Raw genomic sequence first — 27,723 nt, forward strand, 5'->3', positions numbered from 1 at the left:
GGTTCTGGAGCAGGCGGATGAGACCAGCGGCTCGGGAGGGAGGCCCTGCAGTATGTGGAGTGGAGCCGCCCGCGGGGTGCAGTTCCCTCATGCTGTCCTTTGGATCTCTGCCCAGGATTCTGCCACTACCAGGAAGTCCCTCTGCCCCCCACTTCCCTAGAGGGAGCTAGATCCTGTTATCGACTCTGTCCAGGCCCGAGGGGACAGGGCCGCCCAGGGAGGGGCACCGAGAGGAGCCTGGGAGCTGCTCCTGGCCTGGGACCCAACCGTGCCGAGTGGCAGTTGCCACATACCCCCATCCTCTCTGTTCCTTAGCCCACCCTCTGCGTGCCCCTAACAGGGAATGCGGGGTGAAGGGAGCAGGCAGACATGTGGGTCTGGGGCCCGAGACATGCAGACCTGTTTTTGGAGGCTCACTCCAGGAGGCTGCCCCAGGAAGCCCTCTTGGTGCCCTACTCATCAGAGTTCCACTGGGACCCTGGGGCCAGGGAATGAGGCAAAAATGACACTGTTTCCGACAGGTGTGGGCCATTTAGGGCTTTATTGATAACAGTCACGTCTGTACATCTGAACACTGCACCCAGCCTGGCCGCCTCTGATCTCAAATCAGCCCTGGGGTGGGGCACGGGGGGCAGCAGGGCAGGGTCCCCCCATCTCACCTGCAGGTGCTGAGGCTGAAGGCGGACACCTGCCAGAGTCCACAGCGGTGGGGGCAGAGGTGGGCTTGCCCTGAGCTGCCTGCAGGCCTGGGCTCGAGACAAATGGTGACCTGGACCCCCCCACCCCCAGATTGACCTGTATGCGGGGGCGCTCTTCATACACATCTGCCTGGGCTGGAACTTCTACCTCTCCATCACCCTCACGCTCTTCATCACGGCCCTGTACACCATCGCAGGTGCGGGCAGCACAGGAAGGGAAGGAGGGGGTCAGGGGTGTGGGTGCAGGGTGGGGGTAGAGAGGGGCCAGGGGGCGTGTGCAGGCGGCAGAGAGCCACTTCCTCCCCGGGGATGAGGCCATCTTAAAGCCAAAGGAGGATGTGCAGCCTGACCCTGTGTCCCAGCTGCCTCCCCCAGCAGGGGTTCTGGGGGTCCTGATCGGTCACTTCCTGCACCTCCCCGCTGAGGCTGGCATCTGCACTCAGGGGGCCTGGTGGCAGTGATCTACACGGATGCTCTGCAGACGCTCATCATGGTGGTGGGAGCTGCGTTCCTGGCCGTCAGAGGTGAGGGGCGGGGCTGGCAGCTGGGCTGGGGGCTCTGCCGGGCTCAGTGGGGACCCCGGGTTCTGGTCACAGAGTCTCCTGCTGCCCCCCTGCCTGCCGGCCTGGCTGCTTCTCTGTCACCAGCTCCTGGGAAGCCTCGGGTCAGGGTTCAGGGCTTGCCCCTGACGTGTGGCCGAGGGTGGTGTGGAGTCACACAAATACAAGAAGACAAAACTGCCCTATCTGGGTGTCTTCCCCAATTATTTTAAAATCTTGCACACAGTTCCAAGAGGCGAGGCTACCTCCTGTTAGACAAAGACAGGGAGGGGAGAAGGCAGCTGAGACAGACTGGTGATGCTGGCTGGAGAGGAACAGAGAAGTGTATGGGGTAGCCCTAGAGTTAGTGAGCTCCCCATCACTGGATGGGAACAAGCAGGGCCAGGATGATCCCGAGGAGAGTGAACGTGGGGAGGCCTTGAAAGTCCCTCCTGGGCTCAGCCCCGGGTTGCGATGCCTTCCCCCAGCGGGGCCTTTGCACTTCTGTGTGGAGGAGCTGCCTGCAGGTATGCTCTGAGCCTCATACGTCCTCGGGTGCTGGCCTGGCCTGGCCTGGCCCGGCCTGGAGGCTGGTGCCTGGGGTAGCCACAGGGATGTCCTCTTTCTGGCTGCTGTATATCTGTCTCTTCTCAGGTGTCCCTAGAGCCCACAGCCCAAGCAGGTGCCTGGCGGCCAGGCCTGGGCCAGGGGTATGGGTCCCCAGGGCTTGCCCACGTGGGGCCATGAGCCCGAGGTAGACAGGAACAGTGGCGGGGGTGGGGGACATGGAACATGGTCCAGACTCTCAGGGAAGGCCTTGGCTCGAGGCCCCTCCTGCCTCTGGCTGGCTGCATGACGTTGTTCGAACCCATGACCCACCCGGGACCCTGCTCCCCGTCTCTGTGGCACGACGAGGGGGATCCATCGCACCAGCCATGCTTGGCTTTATCGGGGTAACTCAGGCAGACCCGGGTCAGGACTTTAATACTTTAGATTCCCTGAGAAGGTCTTCGAAGGCCAAGAAAAAACACTGTTGCTTCCTCAAATCAGAAGTTGGAAACCTGGCAGAGAACCTGCTGCCCAGGGTTTGGTGGGCATCCAGGGGTTGCACAACTCCTGCCAGGGTGCCCACGTGCAAAGTGTTCATTTAATAGCATTATCTTAAATACAAATACGATACCGCTAACCTTTAAACCGCCTCCACCCTCTGCACCTCTCTGCACCCGGGAAGGGCTCAAGTTGGAAGCACCCGGCTTCCTCGAGACGGGGTGGCGGGAGCCTGGGCGCTGGACCCACCCCCTGCAGACCCTTCCTCTGCCACCCCGGCCCTCACAGCTTTCGACCAGATCGGCGGGTACGGGCAGCTGGAGGCCGCCTACTCCCGGGCCGTGCCCAGCAGGACCATTGCCAACACGACGTGCCACCTGCCGCGTGCGGACGCCATGCACATGTTCCGCGACGCCGCCACGGGGGACCTCCCGTGGACCGGGATGACGTTTGGCCTGACCGTCTTGGCCACCTGGTACTGGTGCACCGACCAGGTGAGGGTCCCCGCTGGCCACCTGCCTCAGGCCTGGGCATCGTCCTGGGACCATGGTCGGGAGCGGGCTGCAGAGGGCACGGCCCGGGGCGGGCGGGAGCTGCTAGGGGTCCTGGTGGTCCCTGGGGGCCGGGGGCCTCCGCTTCGAGTCGGACGTGGTCCACTGGGTGCCGCCGGCCCTGGCCTTGAGGTGCTTCACCTGGGACAGTCTGGAGTACGGGATCCCCAGAGGGCTGGGGCGCTCCTCGGCCGTCCTGCCAGCAGTGGCGTCTCGGGGCGTTGGGCTGGCCTTGGCCGGCCAATGGGGGGGGGCTGCCGCGGCTGGGGCCGCTCTCCGGGGGGCGCTCGGGGTGCTGTCGGCGGCAGCACGGTACCGGTGGGGTCCTGGGGCCCTCGGGGGACGCGGGAAGCCATCTTTGTCCCTGGTCCCAGAGGCAGGGACCCCGTAGCGGTGGAAATGCTGACCCTAGGAGTGAGAGAGGGCGAGGTGGTTGTGCAGGCCAGGAGGCAGGACCGGCCAACCCTCCCGCCCCCCCCCCCGGCTGGGCACACATGGGCTGGCATCCTGGCTCTGCTGCTCCGGGCTTTGTGCTACGGCTGTCCCCCCTGCACTGTGGGGACACCTTGTCACAGCCTTTGGGAGACGGAGAGGCTGCTGTGCAGCCCAGCACCACCAGGCAGCCCACTGGGCAGTTCCTGCAGCTTTTGGCCACCCCTCTGCCCTGGCCTGCCCTGTCCTTGTGAACAGGCTGGGCATGGTGGGAAGAGGGCAGGGAGGCTGCCCCGTGCAGGGAGGCTGACCGTGGCTGGCCCCAGACCCAATCAATGACTCGGAGGGTGCATGGGGGGTGGCACAGAAGGCAGCACGGGGGGCAGGCCAGGCTTCGAGTGGCCCAGCCCCAGGGTGTTGGCCTTTATTTGCTCTGCCTTTTGCCCACCCTCAGGGCCAGGTGGCAGGTGGGATGGTGGGCCCTGCTTCTGGACCTGAGACCCCCCCACACACACACAACTACTGTAGGGACATGGCAGCAGGCTGGGCTGGGCACCCCTTCCTGTATTCCACTACCGCGGGTCCCAGGCCAGCAGCCCCAAGCCAGATGCAGCAGCTGACAGGAGGCCCCACACACAGCCACCCCGGGTACCCCCCACCCCCCAATTACAGCCTGAAACTAGAGGCCCAGGAGGGCTAAACCGGGGTTTTACTCCAGAGTGCAGTGGCTCCTTCACAGGGCCACAGCTGCCTGCCCAGGACCGGGGCCCTGCCAGCCTCCCCCCAGCCCGAGGAGTGGGGGTTCAGGAAGTGTTTGTCACAGGCCCTCCCTGCGTCCCTGGTCATCCGGGGTGGAAGGCATGGGAAGCCCTGGGAGGCTGTACCTCAGTTTCCCCTCTTTTACAAGTTGCATCCCAGACTTATGTGTAGGCGCAGAGCAGGTGTCTCCTACCTCCCCCTCCCTGGCAGCGCTGCGTGCTGGGGTGCCTGGGCCCCCAGCTGGCCAAGCCCCTTACCCTTTACCCCACAGCACCTCTCGTTCCCTCCCCACTCGGCGGGGCCTGGTGTGGCCCCGGCGTCCCTGGGTGTAACGCACTCGGGAGATTTTCCCATGAAGGCGGATGAGTCAGCATAGATCCCGGCCTCAGGGTCAGACTGGACAGGCTAGGCCCTGCGTGGGCACCCAGAGCTCGCAGAGCGAGGCCGAGGCAGGGCTCCCTGGCTCCTCAGTGGTCCCAGACGGGGTCCAGCACCCATGGGCACTTAAGCCCTAGCTACCCCCTCCTCGGCCCTTCCTGCCTCGGGGCCTCTGGCTCACCCGTCCTCTGCCATCTGCACCCCCAAAAGCCTATCCACGGTCTCCTCTGGGCGGCCTCCCTGCCCACTGGCCCCGCTGGCCTCAGGGGTCAGTAACTCCTTGCTGAGTGGGGGCCTCCAGTCACCCGCACTTCAGTCTGCGCCTCGTCGCCTGTTCCCCCCAGCCCGTCTCTACCAGGACATCTCTGACCCTCAGGGCTTCTCAGGCCACCTGGATGGCCGGCCCTGCCCAGCTCCACGCCAGAGATGTGTACGGTCCAGCCAAAAACAAGGTGGCGGCTCTGGGGGGCGCAAGGACGGGCCCCTTTGTCCTCTACACTTGCCACCAAATCTGAGCCTACCCACAGCAAGCATGGCCACCTCTGCAATCAGAAACAAACAACCCAATGAGGACCGGGCAGAGGCCCCAGCGCACCAAGCCCTGGCCTGGGTTCCCGTCCCGGCCCTGCTCATCCCAGACTCTGGTGAGATGGGACATGCGGAGAGCAGAGGCCTTCTCGGGCCCTCGGCTCGGCGACACCCGGGGCCGCTGCCCTCTGAGGCTCTGGGGCCGGACGCAGACTTCCTTCTCTTGAGGTCCTGGCCGTAAAGACCACAGTTTTCAGGTTCCTGCAGTGGGCCAGGCCCAGGGCGCCGGGCTTGGGTCACAAAGTCCCATTTAGCTCAGGAAATTTCTCCTATCCCTGTTTTACTGCTGAGGAAACCAAAAACCCAGCTCGGTTCAGTGATTCCCTAAAGGTGGGGCCAAGACTAAAATCCTCCTAAGCCAGCACCATGCCAAGGCTGGCTTGGAGAGCCGCACCCAAAGCCAAGCCAAGACAAGCCAGGAGAGGGAGCGTGTGCCCAGGAGGCCATGACGAGCCGGGCCACGGCTGGGCGTCTACACCAGGACCAGGGGACCCAATGCACCAAAGACCATGGCTGGATGTTTATACCGGGGGCCAGGGGGCCCTATGCACCAAAGGCCACAGCTGGGCCGTCTACACTGGGGACCGGGGGTCCTGTGCACCAAAGGCCACAGCTGGGCCGTCTACACTGGGGACCGGGGGTCCTGTGCACCAAAGACCACGGTGGGGCCATCTACACCAGGGGCTAGGGAGCCCTGTGCACAAAAGGCCATAGCTGGGCCGTCTACACTGGAGACCAGGGGCCCTGTGCACCAAAGGCCAGGCTGATCTAATCCTCTGGTGTCCCGCAGTCGGTGCCATGCCCCACCCTACAGAGAGGAAAGGGGTTCGGGGAGGGGAAGTGGCCGGGGAGGGCGGTGCTGCCTCCCGATGGCAGAGGTGGGGTGGCCCTGGATGCTGAGGCAGGTGCTTGTGGCCCATGGGGCAGCTGCGGATGGAGCGCTGGCCCCTGGTCCCGCTGCGTCCGGGGTGGAGGGTAACGGAGGCGGGAGCGCAGTGCTCCACGCGGGTTTCTCTCCCGGCACCAGGACCCGGCCTCAGTCACCGGGCTTGGAGGAGGTTCTTTAGAGGGAAACTCATCTAAAACCCACTGCGATAGGGAAACTGAGGCCCAGGGAGAGGCAAGGATGTGGCCCAGGTCACAGGAACTGAGCCTGCAATCAACATTCTTTTCCTATCATTACTGTTTGAAGGAGGACCAGACCCCAGGGGTAAAGCCAGCAGCTGTGTGTTAAATTAACGCATTTAGCAAACCCAGTCAGCAATCATAGGTAGAACCTGCTGCTGAAGCAAGGCTGGCAGGCTAAGCTGCGGGATGGCAAAGCAAACACACACTAAAAAGCTGCAGGTTTTGCAACTCTGTGATGCTCCTAAGACCCATCGAACTGTGTTGGGTTTCAAAGGGGCGAACTGCACAACCCGTGAACTGCAGCTCCTTAAAGCTGCTTTGAGAGGTCAGAAGGCTTTTCAAAGGGGAACCGTGGCATCCCAGAGACGACACACGTCCGGGTGCAAACCCACCCCTCTGCCCACTCCGTAGATCTGGAAACGGAGGCCCAGCTGGGTTGTGCCCTGCCAGGAGCTGAAGCCACCCTCGGCTGTCCCCCCTCACGCTGCACCGCCAGCTCTCCAGAACCCCTGGTCCTTAAACCCCCCAACCTCTACCAGGGTGGGACCCAAGTCCGATGTGTGTGCCTGGCCTGGGGCGCGGGGGGCCTAGGGGCCCTGGGAGACGGGGCTGGCACCCTCTGGCCTGGAGAACCCATGGGCTTTGGGCCTGGGTGCTCAGCAAATCAGGGCGTGCTCTGCCACCAGTGGGGATCCCATCGCAGCTCAGGGTCAGCGGCTAGGATGGGACACAGCAGGGTGCCTAGTGTGGGGGGAGGGGGAGATGCGGGGTCTGGCCGGGGTGGTGCCTTACTCCCCATCGTGCCTGGCATGCCCAGGTCATCGTGCAGCGCTCGCTATCCGCCCGGGACCTGAACCATGCGAAGGCGGGCTCCATCCTGGCCGGCTACCTCAAGCTGCTGCCCATGGCGCTGATGGTCATGCCAGGGATGATCAGCCGCGCACTCTACCCAGGTAGGATGGCCTGGGGGGCCGGGGCGGGGGCCGTGGTCAGAGGGATGGCTCTGGAGGTGGCCTGGGGTGAGACCTAGGCAGGTGGGTGTGTGTCCTGAGTGGGAGCCACTTGGTGCTGTGTGACCTAGAAGATGTGAACTGTCCTCTCTGTGATATCACTACTTCCCTTAGATCTGCCAGGCAGGGCCATGTGAAGATTCCCTAGCACCAGGTTTTATGGTGCCCGAGGGGCGGTTGAGGTTGCCCTTTGGAAATGGGGTGCTGGGGGTCCCCTGGGGAGGTAAAGGCCTGCCAAGGGCTTCAAGCATCTCCCTACCCCTCGTGTATTGATTCCTCATCTGTGACAATCTGGTGACCCCGTAGTTGGGAGGTGACAGTTGTGAGCTCTCAGGGGGGTTGGGAAATGGAGCTTCCATGACCCCCTGTGTGCAGGGTCCCCCAACCTACCTGCGCCTGCTTGTCCGGGGGCTGCTGGGTTTGTACCCTCCTCGAAGCACCTGCCTCCTCTCTCTTCCGACTCTGGGCCCACGGGGAGCTGACCGGAGGCCCCCCAAAGGTCCCACGGCTCATGTGGGGGGCACTGAGCTGTCGGCGGGGGAGCTGGCCAGCCCCATTGGCCACCTGCTCCGAGTGGCGCCTCCGGAGAGGGGCCGCGCCTTCCCTCACCTCGAAATACTCATCGGACACAGAGGAGGCGCCTGAGGGCCGGCGGGGGCCAGAGCTGCCCGAGAGGCTGTCCTGGTCACTGAGTGTCACGTAGTCATCGTCGTCGTCGTCCTCCTCCCCGTCTAGCCCGTTGGGGACCACTGCGCCAAGGCCGTTGGTGTCGTCCCGGCTGGTGGACAGCTGCCGCTGTAGTGGGGGCTGGCTAGGGCCCGTCGTCCTGGGTGTCCGGCAGCCTGCCCCGTTCTGGGCCGCCGCCTCCTCGGGTGTCTCCGGGGCCTGGCCCACACCGCCGCCCTCCTGGGCCAGCACCTCCGCCACGGGCACCAAGCGGGGCTTGGGCACAGGCGGCCGCGGCGCGAGGCCGTTCTCGGCGTGGGCACCATCCTGGGCGGCGCTGGCCTGGCTCTGCCGCCATGGCTCGTACTGGTCCCCAGCCTGGGAGGTGTCGCGGATCTTAATGCGGTTCATCTGGCTGGGCTGCGGGTTCCAGATGTGGGGGTCGATGATGTTGATGTAACCCAGGATGTCGCTGCCGGGCTCGGGGTCTGGCTCCACCCATGTGGGCAAGTACTCGAACATGTTGGCCCGCTCCAGGTGTAGCAGCCCCGGGTGGAGGGGCGGGGGCAGCTCGGGGACGTCCCCCAGCCTCTCGGCCACTGCCAGACCCCGCAGCCCCGGCGGCCGCTTGCCCTCCTGCTGCTCCATCGGGGTCTTGGCCAGCTCGTCAGCGCTCTTGGCCTTGACCAGCGCGTATTTGGGGTTGACGAGCTTCTTGGCGACGGTGCCTGAGGGCGCCAGTGGGGCCACGGAGGGCAGCACTATGGGCTCCGGCTCTGGCTCCTTGTCCATGGGGACACCCTTGAGGCTGACGCCATGCGACATGAGGTACAGCTCCTGGAACTGCCGGTCGAACACCTCCACAACCTGGCCGGACAGCACGGAGATCACATTCCGGTCCGTCCTGGCCGCCGACCACGTGAAGCTGCAACACAGAGGGGCTGCGGTCAGTACCCACTCACGGGCGCGCTGCCCACCACTGGGCTCAGGCGGGAGCAGCAGCACACAGCCGCGTCGCTGGCTATCCGACCCGGCAGGCTGCTCAGTCTGCCTGAGCCTCAGTTTCCCCCTCCGTCAAATGGGGCCTCAGAACGTCCCCTTGGCTGGGTTGAGGACTCGTGATGGGAGCATGTGGCACTGGGTGGGTGCACTGGGTGCCAGGCCTTTCCCCAATGTGGGGGCCGCTGGCCCCACTGTCTCGGCCCAGGCCAGCCCCAGGGAAGGGTCTCCTCTGCAGAGCCTGGGACATCACCGCCCCGCTCTGACCCACTCCCGGGGACAGCCCTCAGGGTGCCCACCCCGGGCGGAGGACGCAGCTGCCCAGGCCGGGAGACAGACACAAGGTGCCGTGTGGACAGCGCTCCTGGGTCTGCCTCCGGGGAGGGCGGGCATGCCCAGGCCACGCGGCCTCCATGCTTGGGACCCAGTGACCAGGTGGCAGGGTGCCTAAGTGGGGCTCGGGGGCCCCAATGTTCTCTCCCGGGCCCCGCATCACCTGTAGGAGCCGCACACGGCACGGTCCCCATCCACGAACATGAACTTCTGGGCCAGCGTGCCCTTGAACTTGGTGGCCGAGCGGGTGAAGAACTCCGTGCCCCCGCTGCTCCGCACGCGCAGGTTCTGGGGGCAGAAGGGGACACGCGGAAGGAGAGGTGCGTCAGCCTTGTGGAGGGCGGCCACCACACCCAGGCCTGTGGGGCTGCAGGGAGTGGGGCACTTGTAGGAAAAAGGGCCTGGGGTCGGGCCGGCTTGAGGAGCGGGAGGCACCTGCCTGCTGGGAGGGCTGTTGCAGTGTCACGGCCAGGAGAATGATGAGGGCACATTTTGGGGAGTCCCCTGTGGCTGGTGTGGGCAGGGTGGGGGCAGTAGACAGGCAGGGGGCAGCTCTCAGGAATTGGGGCTGGAAATCTGGCCCCATGGGGGACACCCCATCCCACCATCAGGTCTACTGGGAGGGTGGGGTCCGTGATTGGGGGCACCAGGGGCTAGTACTCTTCACTGCAACAGGAAGCCCCTACTTTTGGGAGAGGGCATGGGGGGCAAGGGTGAAAAGCCAGGGAGACCCCAGCAGGCAGAGCGGGCAGCAATTCACCAGGACATACCTGTATCAGAAAGGCAGGTCCTGGGCCCACCTGGAGTCTGCCTGAGGAGGCCCGGGAAGCTCTATTCTTAGGGCAAACCCCAGCGATTCTGGCCCAGGCAGGACTCTTCTCTAGAGCACCCTGCCCATCTGTTTGCACACCCCTGAGGACGGGAGGCTCACTCTCCGCAAGGGGCTCTGGGCCACCCCTGGGCACTGGGCCCTCCATGCCCTGCTGGCTGGATGTGTGATTCCCTCCTCTGTCCCCCTCGTCTGCCCACTGGCCCCGGTATTCTCACTGCCCACGCAGCCACTGCTTGTTCATCTAAACATGGTAGGGCCCCCAGCTGCCACCTGAGATAATGTGACAAGAGCCCCCCTTGGAGGTGACCGGGCAGGGTCAGGCAGGTAAACGACAGCCTGGAAAGTTAGGCCTTACAGGGGCACCCACGGGTGTGGGGTCGGGGGAGGCTCCCAGGAGGAGATAACAGCAAGGCCACCGCGTGAGAGGCGAGAGGGGAGGGATGTGCCCGGCGGAGGGCACAGCACCCGCCTGCCTGCTGGGGGAGCAGACACTTGCGGGGTACGGGGACTTCGGACTGGCTGAGGAGTTGGGGTGGGTAATAGAGGTCTAGGGGGGATGCAGACCCAACACCCCCGGGCTGGTGGAGGGCCCAGGCAAGGGCCTGAGGGGCCTGGGCGGAGGGGCGGCATCTCCTGAACATTCTGCATGCTGTGCAGAGGATGCATGAGCAGGGAGATGGAAGAGGCTGCTGTGGGTTGGCAGGGCGAGGTGGGTCCGAGTCAGGGAGGGGAGAACAAAAAGGGGGTGCTGGGGCTGAGCTCTCGGAGTCCCTCCCCGCTCTGTGTCCCTGGCAGGGCCCTGCCCAGCTGTCCGCAAGCACCTTGCTGGCAACACGGACCAGCGGCCCTACCTTGTGGGGCCCGGCCCAGGAGCCGAGAGCAGCCCCCTGGGCCCTCCTCTCTCTTGCAGGCCGCTGCCTGTCTGCACAGAGCCAGCTTGGCAGGAAGCTGGCCGGGGCCCAGAGCAATTAGTGCGCGTGACTTTGTGCCCACACAGGGCACACTCAGGGAGGAGAAGCTGGGATGAGGCCCGGGAGGTGGAGGAAGCCAGCCTGTCACCTGCCCGACAGGGCCCAGCCCCACAACCTCCCAGGCTCCCGGAGGCATGAGCAGTGCACCACAGCCAGCGTCCCTTTTGGTGGCATCCATCCCCACACACCCCAAATCTTGTGTGGGAGCTTGGGAGGCCACCCTTTCTGGCTCAGATGGACTCTGCTCTCTGTGAATGTAGCTGTGTGACTCTAAGCTGCTTGCTAATCCTCTCTGGGCCTTGGTTTCCCCATCTGCACACTGGGGTAGGGGGTTTAGGGGGGTGGGGGGGCCTTGAAATCTAACCCTGGGCTCAGAAGCAGGTAAGGGCTTGCAGCAGGGGCCACCCTGCACCCCAGGCTCCCCGCCCGCTCCCTGCCTGTTTGTTCCTGGGTGGGGCCCCCCCACGGGGCCTGGCCCAGATGAGGTAATGTCTCCAAAGTCCAGGCTCAGGTGAGGAGAGGAAACTCCACAAAGCTGCATTGTCTCTGAGCTCCTGGGACACCCCCAGCAGGGTGCAGAGAGGACAGGGCTGGGGAGACCCCAGGCCAACCCCGCTTGGGGACCACAGTCTCTGCAGATGCAAAAGGGGGCAGTGACCGGTCCCTGCAAGGGCTCAGGGTGCACTGGGAGCGGCGAGGAGGTGGCCTCTGGGGGCATCAGTGAGCACTCTCGGCTTGCCTGTAACAGCAGGTGGGAGGCGACAGGACAGGAGCCCAGGGTCCCCGGAGGTCAGGGTTTGGGGGGTCTCTGGAGCTCCGGTCACCAACGGCTCCAGTCCTGGCCACGCCACGCCCTGGGCTTCCCACCTGTGAGATGGGTTCACCACCTCATGCTGCTGGGTGCCATGAGGCTGTGGTGCAGGTGGGGTCCCTGGACGTGGCGCATCCTGTGGGCGTGGCTGTGCATTGGGGTGGGCGGGCATGGCCCTTTCTGCCAGGGCTAGGATCCCCTCACGGGGGAGAGACTGAGACACCAGCAGTAGCAGGGGGTGAGGCATCGCTTTCCAGAATGGGTGAATGTGGGCTCCAAGGTTAGGGAGAGTGGGGGGCAGGCGAGGGCGAAAGGGAACTCAACAGAGCCAGGGTCCCACATGGGAGGGGCCGTGCCCACCCCCAGAGGAAACGGGAAGGGACTCATGTCCAAGTAGCCCCACCCCCAGCCGCCTTTTCACGGCAGTCTACACTGCATTCCCATTTCACAGACCCGAAGACAGAGGCCCAGGGAGTGAGCAGGCATTGGGCTGGGGCTGGGGGGGTGGTCACCTGTGGCCATAGTGTGACCCACCGGGTCCCAGGGCAGGATGGTGCAGAGCTGGCCATGTGGCTGGTGGCCAAGGGCGGGCCCGGGTGGTACCAACAGAGGAAGTGCTTCCGAGGCAGGTCTGGGCCCAGCCGGGCCGTAAGCAGGAGTCGGGCAAGCCCCTGACAAGGTGGCACTGGGCTGGCGCTGGGCTGCAGGGGCCTCCCGGGGCAGCCAGGGTCCCACTGCTCCATACTGGCGCTGGCCAACCCCCGCAGTGGCTGCAGCCTCGGAAGCCGGGGCTGCTGCAGGCACCGTGGGAGTCGGGGACCTTCTGAGGGGCTGGTAGATGGGCCAGGCACCCTCGTCACAGAGCCCAGCTGCTCTCGCTTTTCAGCCCTGCCCCTCACCTCACCCTCAGAAAGCCGCGAGGAGCTGGCGGCCCACAGAGGTGGTGGCACGTGCCTGGGCGGCCCAGCAGGTTGGCACCACGGGGACAGGGTGTGGGCAGGACCCAGGGCGCGACGGCACATGCAGCCTCTGCCCAGGGGCCCTGTACCCTCCCGGGACCTGTTGAGTCCTTTCAGCGCAGCCCCAGCCTCGGCAGGGAGCCTGTGGGCAAGTCCTGGCCTTCCTCTGGCCTTGGTTTCCTCATCTGTCCCATCAAAGCCCCCTGGGGTTCTGCTCTCCTAAGACCCCATGAAGTTGAGGGATTTCTGGGGAGTGGAGGGCTGGGTGGGGCCAGGAGGCTGGCAGTGGGGGTACAGCGCAGCCCAGGGCTGTGTCCTCAGGGCTCCCCCTGATGTCCCTCCTCCTGGGAGAGGAGCAGTGGGAGATGAGCCCTCCCTTGCAGGCCCTGGGTTAAAATCTCACTTCAGCAGCCAACCAGGGCTCGAACGTGGGGACATGGGGTACACAGCACCCAGCAGGGCAGGGGGGCGTCAGGAGGAGGGGGCTTTTCCAGGTGGGGGGCAGGGGCCGACAGGAGCCCGAGGGCCTCGAATCTTCTGCCCAGCCAACCCCAGGGTGCATTACGCAGTGGCGGCGGGGGCGGGGAGTGTGGCAGCCACAGAGACAGATGCGGCGAGCTCACCCACTTGAAAGGCCCCACCTGGGATGGGGCGGGAGCACCCGGGTGAGGCCTCGCGAGCCAGCCAGCGTCTCCCTACTCCAGGGGCTTCCACTGGACCCCAGGCCGGGCCCAGGGCTGCTGCCCCCTCAGGCCTCCCTGCTGGGCCACGGGCTGCCAGGGTGGCCCCCCCCAGAACTCTCATGGCCCGCGGCCCCACTGGCGGGCACCTCCTGCTGCTCATCTGGAAAACGGGAATGCCCATCCTATCCCAGTGGCTGTGCCAGGACCAAACCAGTTAACCCGTGTCGAGTGCAGAACTGTGAACTTTACAGTTTACATGGTTAACTCTGAAGTGCCTGGTGCCGGGGCAAGCCTAAAATGGATGGAGAGGACAGGCACACACAGGCGGTGCTAAGTGGAGGAAGGGCTCCCCATGTCCCCAGCCGAGGCCCCAGGCTGGGGTGTCTGAACAGATCTTGTAGCCAGAGTGGAGACCGTGCGCCCAGAGACACACAGCAGAGCAGCCACGTGAACGGAGGCCTCTTTGGCAGCCACTTTGCCCTGAAGGCCCTTCCTACTCTGCTCCCACTCGCCAAATCCATTTCAACTCTGCAGCACCCAAGAAGCCTTCCCTGACCTCAGCCCCCCTGGGAACTTCCTCTATCTCAGCCGGATCCTAAAACCAGTGTGTGGACACAAGAAGGAGATGGGTTTCGCTTAAGGACTTCCTGGGAGTGCAGAGAGGGCACAGCTGCCTGAGTAGGTGGTGAGCCTTCTGTCACTGGAGGTATGCAAGCAACACAGTAACCTGTGTGGGAGGGGCTGCTGGGAAATGACACAGGACACTGCAACTGGCCAGCATGTGATTGTACCCATCTTGTCTCTGGTCGTGGGAGGTGGTGAGCATCCCATCCCTCGGGGTGTCCATCCGCCTGGTAGGAGGCCCTGGGGTCATTTAGCTCCAGGCGCCCAGTGTCTGCTGACTGATTGGATGACCTCCCCGCCCTCCGGCCGCTCACCTTGAGGTGCCCCAGGTGCATGCGGGCCCGCTCGCACATGTGCAGGAAGTACTTGACATTGCTCTCGTCCACGATGATGTACACGGCCACCCGCCTCTTGAAGCCGGCGTCCAGCAAGTCCTTGAAGATGTCCACATCGGTGAACATATCCATGACTACGGCGATCACCTGGGAGCAGGGGGAGGGGCAGGGGCGTCAGGCAGCTGTGGGGGGACACAGCCCTCCCAGCCCCACCGCCCCACTCCAGCCCCGCACCCGGGACCGAACATGCCATCTGGGGATGGGACACTTGGGACGTGGTCATCCTCCACCAGGGGCCATGCCGGACCCTCAGGGGGCAGCGGGGACAGTGGGGAGGCATGTGATACACCCGCCACTTCAGAGAACAGAGCCTGGCTAATCTGGCAGGTGGGAGGGGAGAGGGGAGGAGGGGACGCGTGAAGAGGGAGCTGGCCCACGGCAGCCAGGGAGGGCTCGCTCCAAAGGTCCTTGGGCCGGAGAGGGGTGCGAGCTCTGAGTCCCCATCGGGCTGGTCTTAGGGACGCAGGGGCCCAGCTGTGGCTCGGCCCAGGGACCTGTGTTTGGGTCTGTCCCTGGGGTGCTGAGGGGACCTGGGGAAGCAGGCTGGGTAGTGTGAACTTTAGCACTGGCATGGACAGAGTCACCTGACGGCACCTGTCACAGGTCACGGCTGGTGCGCTCAAGCCTCTCAGACATGGCTCAGGGTGCCCCCGAGGCCAGGGTGCTCCTGCCTTCCCTCTAGCCCGGCCGCAACCCAGCCACACTCATGGGCCCGGCAGGCAAGGGGACAGTGGGAGGGAAAGGCCAGCGTGGGGCCAGGGAGCTTTTGCGTGGACTAGGCGTCCTCAACCAGGACGAGTGGGAACTGCCCAGGGGGTGGTGTGCGAGGGCTTGGGAGGGGCTCGGTGGCTCAGGCCTGGCCCCCAGCCCTGTCTCTCCCTGTCCCAGTGAGGCACAGCCAGGCTTGGGCTGGTCACGGCTCCCTGGGCTGTCCACCCAGACCCATGGCTCTGAGATGCCCCTTCAGGCCTTCCACAGAGAGGAGGGCATGCCCCAGGCTGGACGCTACCAGCTCTGGGCTGGGCCGAGCCACGCATCTTCCTTGCCACCATGCAAGCAGCTGGCAGGTGCCCATGAGTGTGCACAGCCCACGGGGAGCTCAGCAGGTTGCCCATAGGCCCTGCCGCCCACCTGGCTCGGAAGCCCGAAGCCCTGGGTTGTCCTGCCCCAGGGGACCACCCCAGCTTATGGGTCCCTGCTTTCTCACCGGTACAGCAGGGGGGGCAGAGCCCACCTCCCCAGACACAGCAGTCCCTGAGCAGGTCCTCAAGCCCTAGTAGGGGACCCCGTGGATGCCCATAGCTGCCTCCTCCCTGAGTCAGCATTGGCTGTTACAAGGTAGAGAGCTCCCTCAGCACCCCCCACCTCCCCAGGCACCGTGGTACTGTCAGCCCAGTTTGCAGGGGATAAACTGAGGCTCAGCCAGGTTGGAAGGGGGCTGGGCTCGGACCCACCCTCAGGCCTACCAATCCTCAGGCCAGGCCAGGCGGTCTCTAGTCCCTTCTCTGAGACATTTTTCCAGCCTGCGGAGGTGTGAGTCTGGCCAGGCCTTCCCGGGTGCCCTCTATCCTGGGGGATGGCTGCTTGCTGTCTTGGCAGCTCTGAAGGGCTATCTTAGGGCTCAGCATGGGGACTGGCCCCACAGGGTGATGCCTGGCAGAGGTGGAGGTCAGGCCCAGGTGAGGGAAGGCCAGAGTTGCCAGACATTAGGTAGTGGTCTTGAGAAGGAGTGAGCTCCTCGTCCCAGAAGATATTCAAGGAAAGGTCAGACACCACCAGGGGAGGCAGTGACTGAGAAGAGACATGAGGCCTTTAGATCTGTGACCTGCAAGGTGCAGGGCCCGGGGGACAGGCTTCACCAGCAGCAGGGGTGGGTGGGAGCGAAATAATGGCAGGGACTTCCTTCCCTGGGCCGCAGCCCCAAAGCCACTGGTTCCCGGTGTCCCCTAGCTTCAGCTGCTCCTGGGTGGGCAGACAGCTTTGTGTGCCACCCTGGAAAGGCCCGAATCCAGGCAGTGCCAACATGTTTTTCCCCAGAGGCACGTGGTCACCACATATCAGTCTAGGCCCTGCCCTCTGCAGCAGCCGGGGACATGCCCTGGGCCCAGGCTGGGATGACAGGCCCTAGCAGGACCCGACCGTCTGCACGGCTTCCCGTGTCGCCCTCTGGCCAGAAGGGGCCCTGATTCAGGGGTCAACTGTTGTCGGGTTAAATGGGCCCGGGCCTGCCCCCTGGGTCCCATGGGATCCCAGGGCCAGCCAACTGCCCCAGGCCTGGGGCTGGGTGCTGGGGGGTGAGGGAGCTCAGCCTGCCCCAGGAGGCACCCACAGGTTGTCTGCCATAGTCAGGGCCACAGAGTTTCTGGGGGTCCTTGAGTCCTGTCATCCCCATCCCCAATTTACAAAGGGAATGGGGGGCCCAGAGTAGTCAAGGACTTGGGACCAGACCCCCAGCTCCTCCTTGGGGACCCTTCCCGAGCTCCTCCTGCTGCTGGCAGGACAAGCTGGCCCTGGGCCCTCGTCAGAAGGGCAGCTGAACCATCCAAGCTCCCTGCAAGGTGGGGGCTGCTGTTCCCATCTTACAGACGAGGACACTAAGGGTCCAGGAGGCTCACCGTCTTCCCTAATGACCTGTTTGGGTGCTCGAGGCAGGGTGAACACATCAAAGCCTCGGAAGGCCTTGGAGTGCTTTTACCCCCTGAGAATGTAAACAGACACCCAGGAGTGGCCCCAGGAAGCAAGGTGGCCTGGGGTGGGTCACAGCATCCCCCACCCCCATAGACCCCACTCCCAGCCCTGCAGAAACCGCTGCTGGCCCTGGGTCACGGTGGGGCGGGGCCCTCTTCTTTCACCAGAGTGGCATCCCTCGGCCCCCGACTTCAGTCTGGGGCCCCCTAAGAACAGACCTCAAGGTTGCAGCTCTGGGCTCTAGGCTGGCTCTAGGTGAGCTGCACCACTCTCTGGGCCTCAGTTTCCCCATCTGTAAATGTGAAGTCTTAGGACCTCCCCTGCTCTGATGTCCCCACTAAAGGCTAGCCAACTTCCCTGTGCCCTGCCCAGGGACCCAGTGTGGCCTGTCTGCGCCGGCCAGACGACCTGGCCAAGCCCACGCTGCCAAGGGAGTCCCAGCCGCCACGGGCCACCTCCCTCTTAAGACACGACCACAGGCTCCCACCTCACCCGCTGCAGATGCCCTGCCTGTGACTCTCCAGCACAGTGGTTGTTTCCTAGCTTTCCTGCAACCACAGGGTCCTCTCTAGAGACAGAAGTGCACTCAGAGTGCGAGTGGGTAGAGGAGGTGGCAGTGGCAGTGGCTGGGGGAGGAGTGCAGGGGTGAGAGTGCCGAGGCTGGTTCTGAACACAGAGTTCCTGGCCTGCGGGAAAAAGACCCTGCTGCCGGCCAAGGCTCCCTGGCAGCGTCTCCCCTCCCCGCACGCCTGCAGCCACCGTGTCCCTGCACATGATGTACTCCCTGCCAGGCTGCCTTCCCTTTGTGCCTCCATGGACAATTCCTTCAAAACCCAAATATTGCCCCTCTGGCCTCTCTCTCAGAGCCCTGGCCCTCAGGTCTGGGCTTTAAAGGGGTTACCTCCACCTTCCTGGAGATGTCCAGCAATGGAGTCGGACTCGGTGTCTCCCCAAAACCTGGGCCCTAAGAGGCAGGGCAGGGGGGCAGAGTTTCCCATCTGAAACTCCTAGCACTGGCTTGTGACAAACCCTTGTAAGGGTCCACCCGCCCCCCACTGACAGGCCAAGGAGAGCCGCGTGACCTCTGGAAAGTCGCCCCACCTTGGGCAAGTGCCTCAGTTTCCCCATGGGGATATGAACAAGGCTCACTGTTCCAGGATTAAAGGAATCCACACACGTGAAGTGCAAGTTCATGCCTTGAGTGTACCTGGAGAACTCGCCTCGTGTCAGCTGTGTTTCTCCTCCTCTTCCTCATCCCGCCAACCCACGTCCTAACCCACGAGACCCACCGCCCGCTGGAGAAGACAGGCCAGGGAGTGGCGCCCCGCCCGCTTCCCGCTTCCTCTGAGCCGGCTGGGAGCTGATGCGTCACACGGAACACAGAAGAACGCCGCAAGGGCTCTTAAAGGCCACCAAAAGGTGTCAGACACAACTTCCTCTTCCAGCCATGACAGGAACGGAGGCTGGAATGACTAATCATAAACCAGATGAAATAGAGGAAATGATGGTTTTCAGGCAATGGACAAGGCACAGCTCTATCTGGTGATGCCCAAGAGGAGGGAACACCCATGGCGAGCCCCAGGGTGAAGAGAGTGGGGAGGGGGTGCAGGCTGTCTTCCAGGGCAGAGGAGACAGCAGGCAGAGTGTGGCAGCCACAGTCTGCAGGACAGAGTACCGGCGAGGAAAAGGTGCGGAAAGAGAATTCCAGGGCTCTCCAAAGGATACCCTGAGTCGTCAGCTGACCACTGAGGAGATGCCTGGGAAAGAACCACTGGAAAGGAACTGGTGGGACAATTGCTGGAGCCCACTATGGACCAGGAAGAGTTGACGTTCCCACAGCCAGAGGGAAACACTTCCTAACACACAGGACACGAGGCTGTAGCCTACACCAGGAGTTGGCAGACTTTTTCTATAAAGGACCCAAGAGGCTTTATGGGGCCATGTGAACTCTGACACAGCCACTCAGCTCTGCCACTGTGGCTCAAAGGCCGCCACAGATGATACATAAACAAATACATGTGTCCGAGCTCCAATAAACTTCATTTACAAAAGTAGGCAGTAGATTTGGCCTGTGGACCAGAGCTTGCCAACCTCAACCCTCAAGTCTGCTCTGATCCTGCCTAATAAAGCTTAAAAGCAAGCCTTAAAAGCATTAAGTTGTTTCCAAGCAGCTCAACTGCATCCCAGAACAAAGCTCCAACATATTTAAGAGAATAATAATAATAATAAGTAAAAAGAAAACCTCCAATATCCCACAACATAAAATCCACCATGTCTGGCATTCAATGAAAAATTACCAGGTTTACAATGAAACAGGAGAAAAAACAATCAAAACCAACCCAAAACTGCCTGTCATAGATGTTAGAATCAGCAAACAAGGATGTGAAAACAGTTATAATGGCATCCCATATGTTGAAAAAGTTATATATAAAAGATGGTATATATAAATACAGTTTTGTGTTTTTTTGAAAGACCCAAATTGAACTTCAAGAAGGGAAAAATATGTTTGAGATAAAAAATACAGCAGATGGGCTCAATAGCAGATTAGATGGTATAGGAGAAAAGATTAGTGAACTTGAAAATATATCAGCAGAAGTCATCCAAAATGAAACAGAGAGAAACAGACCGAAAAACATGATCAGAGCCTCAGTAAACTGCAGGTAACTTCAAGTGGTTTAATATGTGTGTAATTAGAGTTTCAGGGGGACAGAAAAACATTTAGAAAATGGTCAACCCATTTCCACATTTGATGAAAAGAATAAGTCTGCAAGTCCAAGAAGTTCAATGAATTCTAAGCAAGAGAGAGATGAAGAAAACTACAGAGTCACAGTAAAATCAAATTGCTGAAAACTAGTGAAAAAGAGAAAAAAAATCTCCGAAGATTCCCATGGGAAAAAAAAAAAGATACATTACATATGGAGGAGCAGAGATGAGCAGATTCCGCCTCAGAACTACACAAGCCAGAAGATGAAGTGATATCTTTAAAATCCTGAACAGAGAAAATGGCAACCTAGAATTTTATACCCCGTGACAATATCTCTCCTAACCAAAGGTGAAATAAAGATGCTTTTAGACTTAGGAAAGCTGAACTACTGGCACTCTCCAAACCAGTTTGCCATCTTCTGCCCCAAAAGTGAAGACGAGTTTAGGGAACTGCCTTGTCTTCCCATCCCAGGGGAGATGGGGTGGGGGTCTGGGTACACGGCAGCAGGCCTGATCCAAGCCCAAATGCAAGCCACAGGCAACCTGCAGGCACCCACGTGGCCTTTTCCAAAAGCTAAAGAAGGGTGCGGGTGACTGCTCCCATTTTAGAGTATGGGGGACCACAATCCCAACACCAGAGGCTCCTGTTCTCAGACTGCTCCCCCAGGCAAGGGGTCCTGTGTATGTGCCCAGCTGGGACCCACTGCCTCCCAGTCCCCACGTTTGACCCTGAAACAAACACCTGACTTCAGCCCTGCATGGAAGGTAAACGGTCCCCGGACCACACATTCCCTGGTTGCCTAAAACAGCTCACTTCCCCGCTCTAGGCCTCATTTTCCCTCCGCAGTGAATGGGGAGTTGGGTAAGGTAACCTCCGGGGCCTTCTCTCTTCTGATGTTCCTCAGCTCTGTGAAAGCATTCCCTACCTCTGAACTATTAAGATGGGAGCCTCATTAAGACCAATTAAAGGAGTCTCACGTTTCCAGAGGGCCAAATGGCTGCAGCAGCCATAATGCCCAGAGAGACACTCAGGAATGCTGCAGAGACGAGGCACAGGCAGCGCATGCAGGAAGGGCAGCAGGTGACCAGGGCTGCACCGAGAGGAAGGTGCCAAAGGATAAGATGTTCTCGTCTCCCATCTGCCCCAAGGGGCCTCAGGATCCTCCAAGCTTCCAGGCCTGAACCCACCAGATCCAGCCAAGAAGATGATCCTGCAGTCAGAGAGGGGCCCAAGAGAGTTTTCAAACTGGAAAATCTCAGAAGCAGAAATACAGAAGCCTTAAAAACTTCAGCCTCTCCAGTGCCCAAGAGTGACCGAGAATCCAAATCCCCGAGGAAGATGGACCTGGAAGGGTCTCACAGTGGGGCAGGGCCAAGGGTCCCTGATGCCTATGTCCTCTCCACTGTATTCCACCCAGCCGCTGCTTGAACTCCTCCTGGGATGGGGAGTTCACCACTACTCAATCCAGGCTACTTTCCAGAGAGGCAAGGATGAACAGAGAAGGAAAGAGGGCAGGGAACCAGCAGGTGTAAGCACTGAGCCCACTTGCCTCCCACCAAGCATCCACAGATGGCTCAGTATCACATGGGACTCAGTACCATATGGGGCTCAGTATCACACCAGACTCAGTACCACATGGACTCAGTATCATATGGGGCTCGGGTGCTGCATCCCCGTTTTACAGTGAAGAAACTGCAGTTCGAGGTCACTCAGCAAGCTGGACAAGTGAGCTGGGCCCTGCAGAGGGTGGGCACGACAGGGTGCTGGTGGGCTGTATTTCTGCAGGCCCCTCAGCTTCAGAGCCAGCCTTCAAAGGTGGGGGTGGACATTGGGGTCTCCTGGAAACCCCTCATGTGTGACCCTTGCAGGCCCTGCCCACTCTGAGCCTCAGTTTCCTCACCTGTGACGTGAGTGTGATAACAGGCACCGCCCCGTGGGTCATGGGGCGGGAGAAATGCCTGAAAGGAGCCCTGACTGTCCCCTAAAACTCTCAATTAAGATGCAAACACCCATTGGGAAGGAAGGCTTTGGAGACAGAAGGAGCCAACACCTGGGACTGCATTATCAGATGGTGCCCGCCCTGACAGGTGAGGCCCCGGGCCGGGCCGGGAGGTGCCGGAACAGGCAGAGGGTGGCTCCGGGCACCTGCCAGGAGCCTGGGCCACAGGCTGCCTCTCTCTCTGGGCCAGGCCTCTCACAGCACTGGGGTGTCCTGGTGACCCCTGAGGGAGGGGGGGCATGGCAGCGGCCCTGGCTGCCCCTGACCCCATCCCACCTCGCAAGCACCCTCAAAGTGAGCCCCTTGCCACCCGGTGGAGATGTCGGACAGGGCCGGGACCCTCATGAAAACGGCTGGGGGCGGGACTATGGCTCAGGTGCCCCCAAACACAGGCCCTGGAAGGGAGAGGACAGCCGAGGCACTCCTCCAGGGACAGGGGACCCTCGGGAGCCTGCTGGCCTGGGCCTGGTCCCAGAAATCCCTGCTGTCAGTTCTGGGACCTAGGGCAAGTTACTCTCTCGAGCCCCACCGAGCCTCAGCTTCCTCCTCTGTGAAATGGGGACAACAGGCCCTTTACAGAGCTGTGGGAGGATTAGACAGAGCAGCTAAAGTGCCCGCTCAGCACCTGGCATGGGGTTGGCATCTAATAAGGGCCTCATTAAGCTGCCTTTATTCTCCTGGAGCCAAGTGTGAGCCAGGACTTCGGCAGGTGAAGGCGGAGGCTGGGCGGGGAAAAAAATGTAGGATTAATGTAATCAGGCACCTCGAAACCCGGGGGCAGGGCCCTCCCTGCCTGGGTGGACCTGGATGAGAAACGGAACAGCTCCAGGTCTCCACTCCCGAGCCCTGGCCTGGCAGGTGGGGGATTTGGGATCTAGTTCCACCTTTGCTGCTGCTACTGCTGCTGCCTCAGTTTCCCCACCTGTGAAACAGGCATGGTGGGATTTGCCCCCATCCCTGCCGCCATCTTCAGGGGCTGGTGGAGGGATCAGCTGAGGGCTGCTAGAAGCCTGCCACCCCTCCATGATCTGTGGAAGGACAGTCTTACTAGAAGGTGTGTGCCCCTTCACACCGCACACCGACCCAGGCCGGCCTTGTCTCTCTCGCAGAGGCAGCATAAGGGGGGGACTCAGCCCTCCCAGGCATGATGCTACAGGCCCAGCCCCTGGTATACCGCTGGAACCCCACAGCAGTTTTTTTCCCCAGATAAATAACTGCCCCTCCGGGGCTGGCAGAGGGGGAGGCAGCCAGGTGCCCAGACAGAGGAGCGGGCAGGTGGGAAAGGGATCAGAGAGGTTGAGCTGCCTGCTTGGGGCCACACAGCAGGTTGGAGTAAGACTCAGGACCCCGCACCTCTTGTCTAGAATCACAGGGCAGCAGGATGGCCAAGTGGAAAGGACCCTACAGTCTTCAATGTCTGTGCCCATTTTATAGATGGGGTGGCAGGGGCTCGGGGAGGGGCCAGGACTTGTGTTGGTGGGGTGCTGGCCCCAGCACTGTGGCCCATTAGTCTAAGCCTTCTGGGAAAGGGGGGTACCCAGCTGTGCTCCTGATGGGAACACAGCCCCTCCCGGCGGCCAGGCTGGCGCAGGCTGAGTGCCTGCTGTGTCACTTCCCTGCCCCGGGGCCTGGCTCGGTGCTGACAACACGGAGCAGGGTGAGGAGGTGGCGGGCTGACTCAGCAACTGCCACCCCAGCCCCTATGCCTGGGGTGGGAAGGGGCCGGGGGGCCCTGGGACGGCAGGATCCCCCGCTTCCAGGCCCCAGGGGGGCAGGGAGGGGCTCTCCCAGCAGTGGCATGGTGGGGGGGGGGGTGCAGAGGAGGCAGCGCGGGGCGGTGGGGGGGGGGACCGGCCACGGTGGGATGGGCAAAGCGTGCTGTCAGCATCCGTCAGCGCTCCACAGCCCCGCCCCTGCCGGCCTGGGAAGCAGCCAGCGCGGGGAGAGGGTGACGGCAGGTAGCTCCATCAGCTGCCCCTCCCAGGCCCTGCCTGCCACTGTGTCTGCCAGGGTGAGGGCAGGAGGGGCAGGGGACAGATCCCGGAGTGTGAGGACAACACAGTGTGGATTCACTTCTGGGCCGGGGCGGGCCTTGATCTCTGAATCTCAAAAACAGGGCTGCTGACGCCACCTGAGATTGTGCCCAGCACGCGGTTCACGGTAGCTGTCATGCCTGAAGGTGACATAGGTCCCAGGATGGAAGGGACTGGGAAACGGAAACACATAGGGCTAGGAAGCAAGGGTGGAGCTCACCAACATGATGTGTGGTCTTGAGCAAGTCACTGACCTTCTCTGTGCCTCAGTTTCCCTGCCTATAAGATGAGGGTCTGGGCCTCCATCACCTCTGAGACCCGTCCTGATTTTGGCTGCTAGGACTCCCCCTAAGTCTTTCAGCAGGCCACACTGCCGTCCAAGAGTAGGTAGGCAGTCCCAGGAGAGAGTGAGCCCCCCATATTGGGAAGAATGAGAGGAGGTAATGCCCACCTGCCCAGGAGGCTGCTGCCTGACTGTGGTGTCAGACAAACCTGGGTTTGCATGCAAGGTCTGCTCTTTCTAGCTGTGTGACCTTAGCCAGGTGACACAGGTAAACCTGTGGGACTTTGGGGGGGAGCTACAGGGGACCCCTGGGACTGCACAGAGCTGCTGGGCCCTAGCTCCTGCCGAGGCGATGTGGGGAGGAGGCCAGGGAGTCAGCAAGGGAGCCTCGAGTGCCCAGCCTGGCCCCGGGCACCCTTATCAGGCCCCATCACGGGGCCAGGTCACCTGTTTTTCTGTCTGGGGAAGATTAGATGCCTCTGGCCAGTTCCCAGGCAGTGCTGGAATCTGGTATCTGGTGGGGCACAGAGGTGGAGAGGGGGGTATCCCTGGGGGGGTGCAGCAGATCAGGCTCCGTCCCCCAGGGCCCCAGTTTCCCCATTTTTATGGGATCCCAACAGGCTCTCCCAGGGGACTGGGTTCTGCGAGCTTAGGCGTCAGTGATGCCTTCCTACCCCATGGCACGAGTGGGGTGGATTATTCAACCTGAGACCCACGAAGGTCGAAGGTCACTGCCCCTGCCTCCCTTCCCCCCTCCTTCTCCCCCTCCTCCTTGCCGGCACAACAGCACAAAGAGGCAGCTTCTATCCTCACCACTCCCGTTTTACAGACCCGTTTTACAGACCCGTAAAACCGAAGGTCCCAACTGCCTGGAGACTCCGGTGAGTCGGGGGAGGGGCAGGCCAAGGGCCAGGTTCCCTGACAAGGTTATCTGCCTTGGGGCTGTCCTGGAAACCTAAGCCACTTGTGGCCTCTGCCCAAGGGCTCACTCAGGTCTGTGTGTCGGCCAGGGTGGCCCAGAGCCAGCCTTCCAGTGAAGGTGAAGGGGGTAGCCTTGGCGAGTTAATACCTCCTCCGTCACGGCCTGAGGCCAGGGCACCCGCTGCTTATCAATCACTACTCAGACTGGGCTTCAGAATCCTTCTGAACACAGCCTGCTAGGCGCCTCTGTCAGCTGCATTAGGAAGTGCTCTGCATCCAAGGAAAATCACTTCTACTCAGAGAAAGAAGCACTTGCTCATGGTTACAGATGTGGCAATGGCTGGGCTGCCTCGCATCGCAAATATGTGTGAGTGGGGTACAGCCACCCACTGGGGCCCCTGCATAGCCTGCAGGGGCCAGGAAGGGGGTTCAGACAATGCTTGAGTTCCCTTCCGATGGTGAGATTCAACTCAGGTGAACAAGACTCAGCTGCACTTACTCCACCTCCCCAACACTCCCTGCACTTCTCCCAGCCCACAGAGACTCTGTTCTTGTCAGGAGGCTCAGAGAGGGTGAGCACCTCACTTGCAGATGCCCAGTGCAGCCAGGAAAGAGCCAGCTGTGAATGAGGACCTCCAGGCCAGCCTCAGAGGGACTCAGCCTCCTCTCAAGCTCTGTGACTACCCCTAGCCCATGCTCTCTCCGGCTCCCCATGGAGGCAACAGCAGGGGGCCCTGCTCCTCCTGGGGTGGGGGTGGGGGGTGGGAGGGGATGGTCAGAGCCATCCCAGGGGAGAACCAGTGAGAGAAAGTTCACCACCCCGCCGTCACCCCATGTCTGGGGAAGCTGCTGGCCAGGTCCAGGGAGCCTGGTACTGCCCCCCAACAATGCACAAAGAGCCATCAAGCCCTCTGTCACCCACTGGAGGACCCCTGTCAAGGGCCCCTCACCTTCTGGGCCTGGCTGATCATCTTTCTCACCACCTCCTTGATGTGGGCCTGCCCGTCGATGGGGGGCTGCATGTAGACCGTGGCCCGGGTCACCCCCCGGTAGGCGATGGTGTCAGGCCAGCCCAGGTCCAGCTGAGGGATGGAGCGGTCCGACTTCTGGGGCCAGTACTCCAGGGAGGGCAGCGGCTCCGCCTCGGTCAGGGTCCCGCCGCCCGCCCCGCTGGCCCCCTCGGCATGGCCGCCCGCGTCCCCCTCCTCGGGGCCCCCGCAGCGGCCAGCGGCGCGCGGGTCCTCGGAGCCGGGGTCGTACACCTGGATGGTGTCCAGGATGCGCTGGAGCTCGGGCTCGGAGAGGAAGTCGCGGATGTTCTCCCGCTGCAGCACCTCGCGGAAGGCGTCGGGGCCGCGCGCCACCAGGGCCTCCAGCGCCAGCCGCTGCCCCTCGCTGTAGAAGAACTCGGGCTTGGCCTCGCTCGAGCGCCAGTTCACGTGGCCGTCGTCCAGGCACTGCACCTGGGAGAAGGCCATGGTGCCGGCCGCGGGCAGCCGAGCCCGGCGGGGCGGGAGCCTAATTCCGGGCCCCGGCGGGGGCGCACGGCGCGCTCTGGGGCCGCCCGGCTGCCTCTGCGCCTCTGTCCATAGAAACCTGCGGGGAAGACCCGGTGAGGGCAGGGGCCGGGGGCGGGGCGCGCCGGGGCGGGTCGGGGGCTGGGGGGGTGGGGGCGGGCTGGCGTGGGGGGGTGGGAGGGGCTGGGCAGAGATGGGGACTGTGTGTGTGTGTGTGTGTGTGTGTGTGTGTGTGTGTGTGTAGAGGGTGAGAGTGGGGGTCCGAGATGGGGACTGTGTGTGTGTGTGTGTGTGTGTGTGTGTGTGTGTGTGTAGAGGGTGAGAGTGGGGGTCCGAGATGGGGACTGTGTGTGTGTGTGTGTGTGTGTGTGTGTGTAGAGGGTGAGAGTGGGGGTCCGAGGCCGGCGCGAGGGGACCCGTGTGCCTGGGTTTTGGGGTGCCAGGGGATTTCCGGAGCTCCCCGAAGTCTCAGGCAACTTCCAAGGGAAATGAGGGCAGGCTCGGGACTTCCCAAAGTTTCCAGGATTTGGGGAGCAAGAGCCTGAACTCTGGGGTCTCTGGCCTGGCCCAGCGGGCTCCGCATTTCTGGGCGCTCCTGGGAAAGGATCTCGAGATCCCAGGGTGCTAGGCATCGGAGAGCCGTAGGGCCTTCCTGGAGGGGTCCGGGGCCGGGGGACGGGTCTGGGAGCCCCGGAAGGGCGGCTGGCCGGCGGCAGCGCCTGGCGGGGGGTCCCCGGGGGTCGCGGGCGGGGTTCACTTACCGGCAGGAGCTGGCGCGGGCACAGAGCAGACTGGAGGGGTACCGCGCGGCGGCTGGGCGCGGAGGCGGTGGCGGGGGGCGGGCCCGGGCCACTGTCGCTCCGCCCATCCCGCCGGCGGCCACCTGCGGTCACATGCCTCCGGGAGGCGGGGCCGGAAGCTGATTCACCGGCAGACGTTGGGCGGGTGTGCACACCTTCTCTTAGCTGCCCCACCCACCCCCGGTGCGGGCAGCCCACGGAGCTCGGGGGTCCAAGGGCAGGAGCTCCTCGGAACACTGCGACCCAGAGAGGGTCAGTGCGCTCCCTGAGGTCACACAGCGAGTCGACGGCCTTGGAGTCCCTGCTCTGTCCCCAGGCCTTGCAAGTGGGACGGGAAGGCTGTGGGGGCTGTGTCTGCCTTGGGAGCCCCAAGGC

At 62.6% G+C, this 27,723-nt stretch overlaps 2 protein-coding genes across 3 annotated transcripts in view; one reads left to right on the forward strand and one right to left on the reverse strand.

Annotated features, from left to right (window-relative positions):
* SLC5A10 (solute carrier family 5 member 10) overlaps positions 1–27,723 on the forward strand; it is a 50,590-nt gene that overhangs the window by 9,950 nt on the left and 12,917 nt on the right. For both annotated transcript variants that reach the window (XM_077163429.1, XM_077163428.1), the window contains exons 7-10: positions 790–895; positions 1,142–1,222; positions 2,573–2,778; positions 6,938–7,073. In XM_077163429.1, the coding sequence (XP_077019544.1) occupies positions 790–895; positions 1,142–1,222; positions 2,573–2,778; positions 6,938–7,073 (529 nt within the window). The remainder of the gene's footprint in view (positions 1–789; positions 896–1,141; positions 1,223–2,572; positions 2,779–6,937; positions 7,074–27,723) is intronic.
* FAM83G (family with sequence similarity 83 member G) lies at positions 523–27,381 on the reverse strand. Its single transcript, XM_077163427.1, has 6 exons — positions 27,310–27,381; positions 25,982–26,627; positions 14,323–14,490; positions 9,292–9,416; positions 7,521–8,721; positions 523–3,243 (listed from the first exon to the last, which is right to left on the reverse strand). Exons 2-6 carry the CDS (start codon positions 26,507–26,509, stop codon positions 2,881–2,883), a joined length of 2,385 nt encoding a protein of 794 aa, XP_077019542.1. The 5' UTR covers positions 26,510–26,627; positions 27,310–27,381; the 3' UTR covers positions 523–2,880.

Source organism: Tamandua tetradactyla, chromosome 6 (genome assembly GCF_023851605.1).
Source record: "Tamandua tetradactyla isolate mTamTet1 chromosome 6, mTamTet1.pri, whole genome shotgun sequence".
NCBI lineage: Eukaryota > Metazoa > Chordata > Mammalia > Pilosa > Myrmecophagidae > Tamandua > Tamandua tetradactyla.

What these genes read in the sequence shown, in the direction of transcription:
- FAM83G (XM_077163427.1), bottom strand. Translation starts at nt 26,509, where the DNA reads ATGGCCTTCTCCCAGGTGCAGTGCCTGGACGACGGCCACGTGAACTGG. An exon ending in TGCACCTGGGGCACCTCAAG is followed by an intron (nt 9,417 to 14,322) that starts GTGAGCGGCCGG and finishes TTCTGCCCCCAG; the next exon opens with AACCTGCGCGTGCGGAGCAG. An exon ending in GCCGTGTGCGGCTCCTACAG is followed by an intron (nt 8,722 to 9,291) that starts GTGATGCGGGGC and finishes TCTGTGTTGCAG; the next exon opens with CTTCACGTGGTCGGCGGCCA.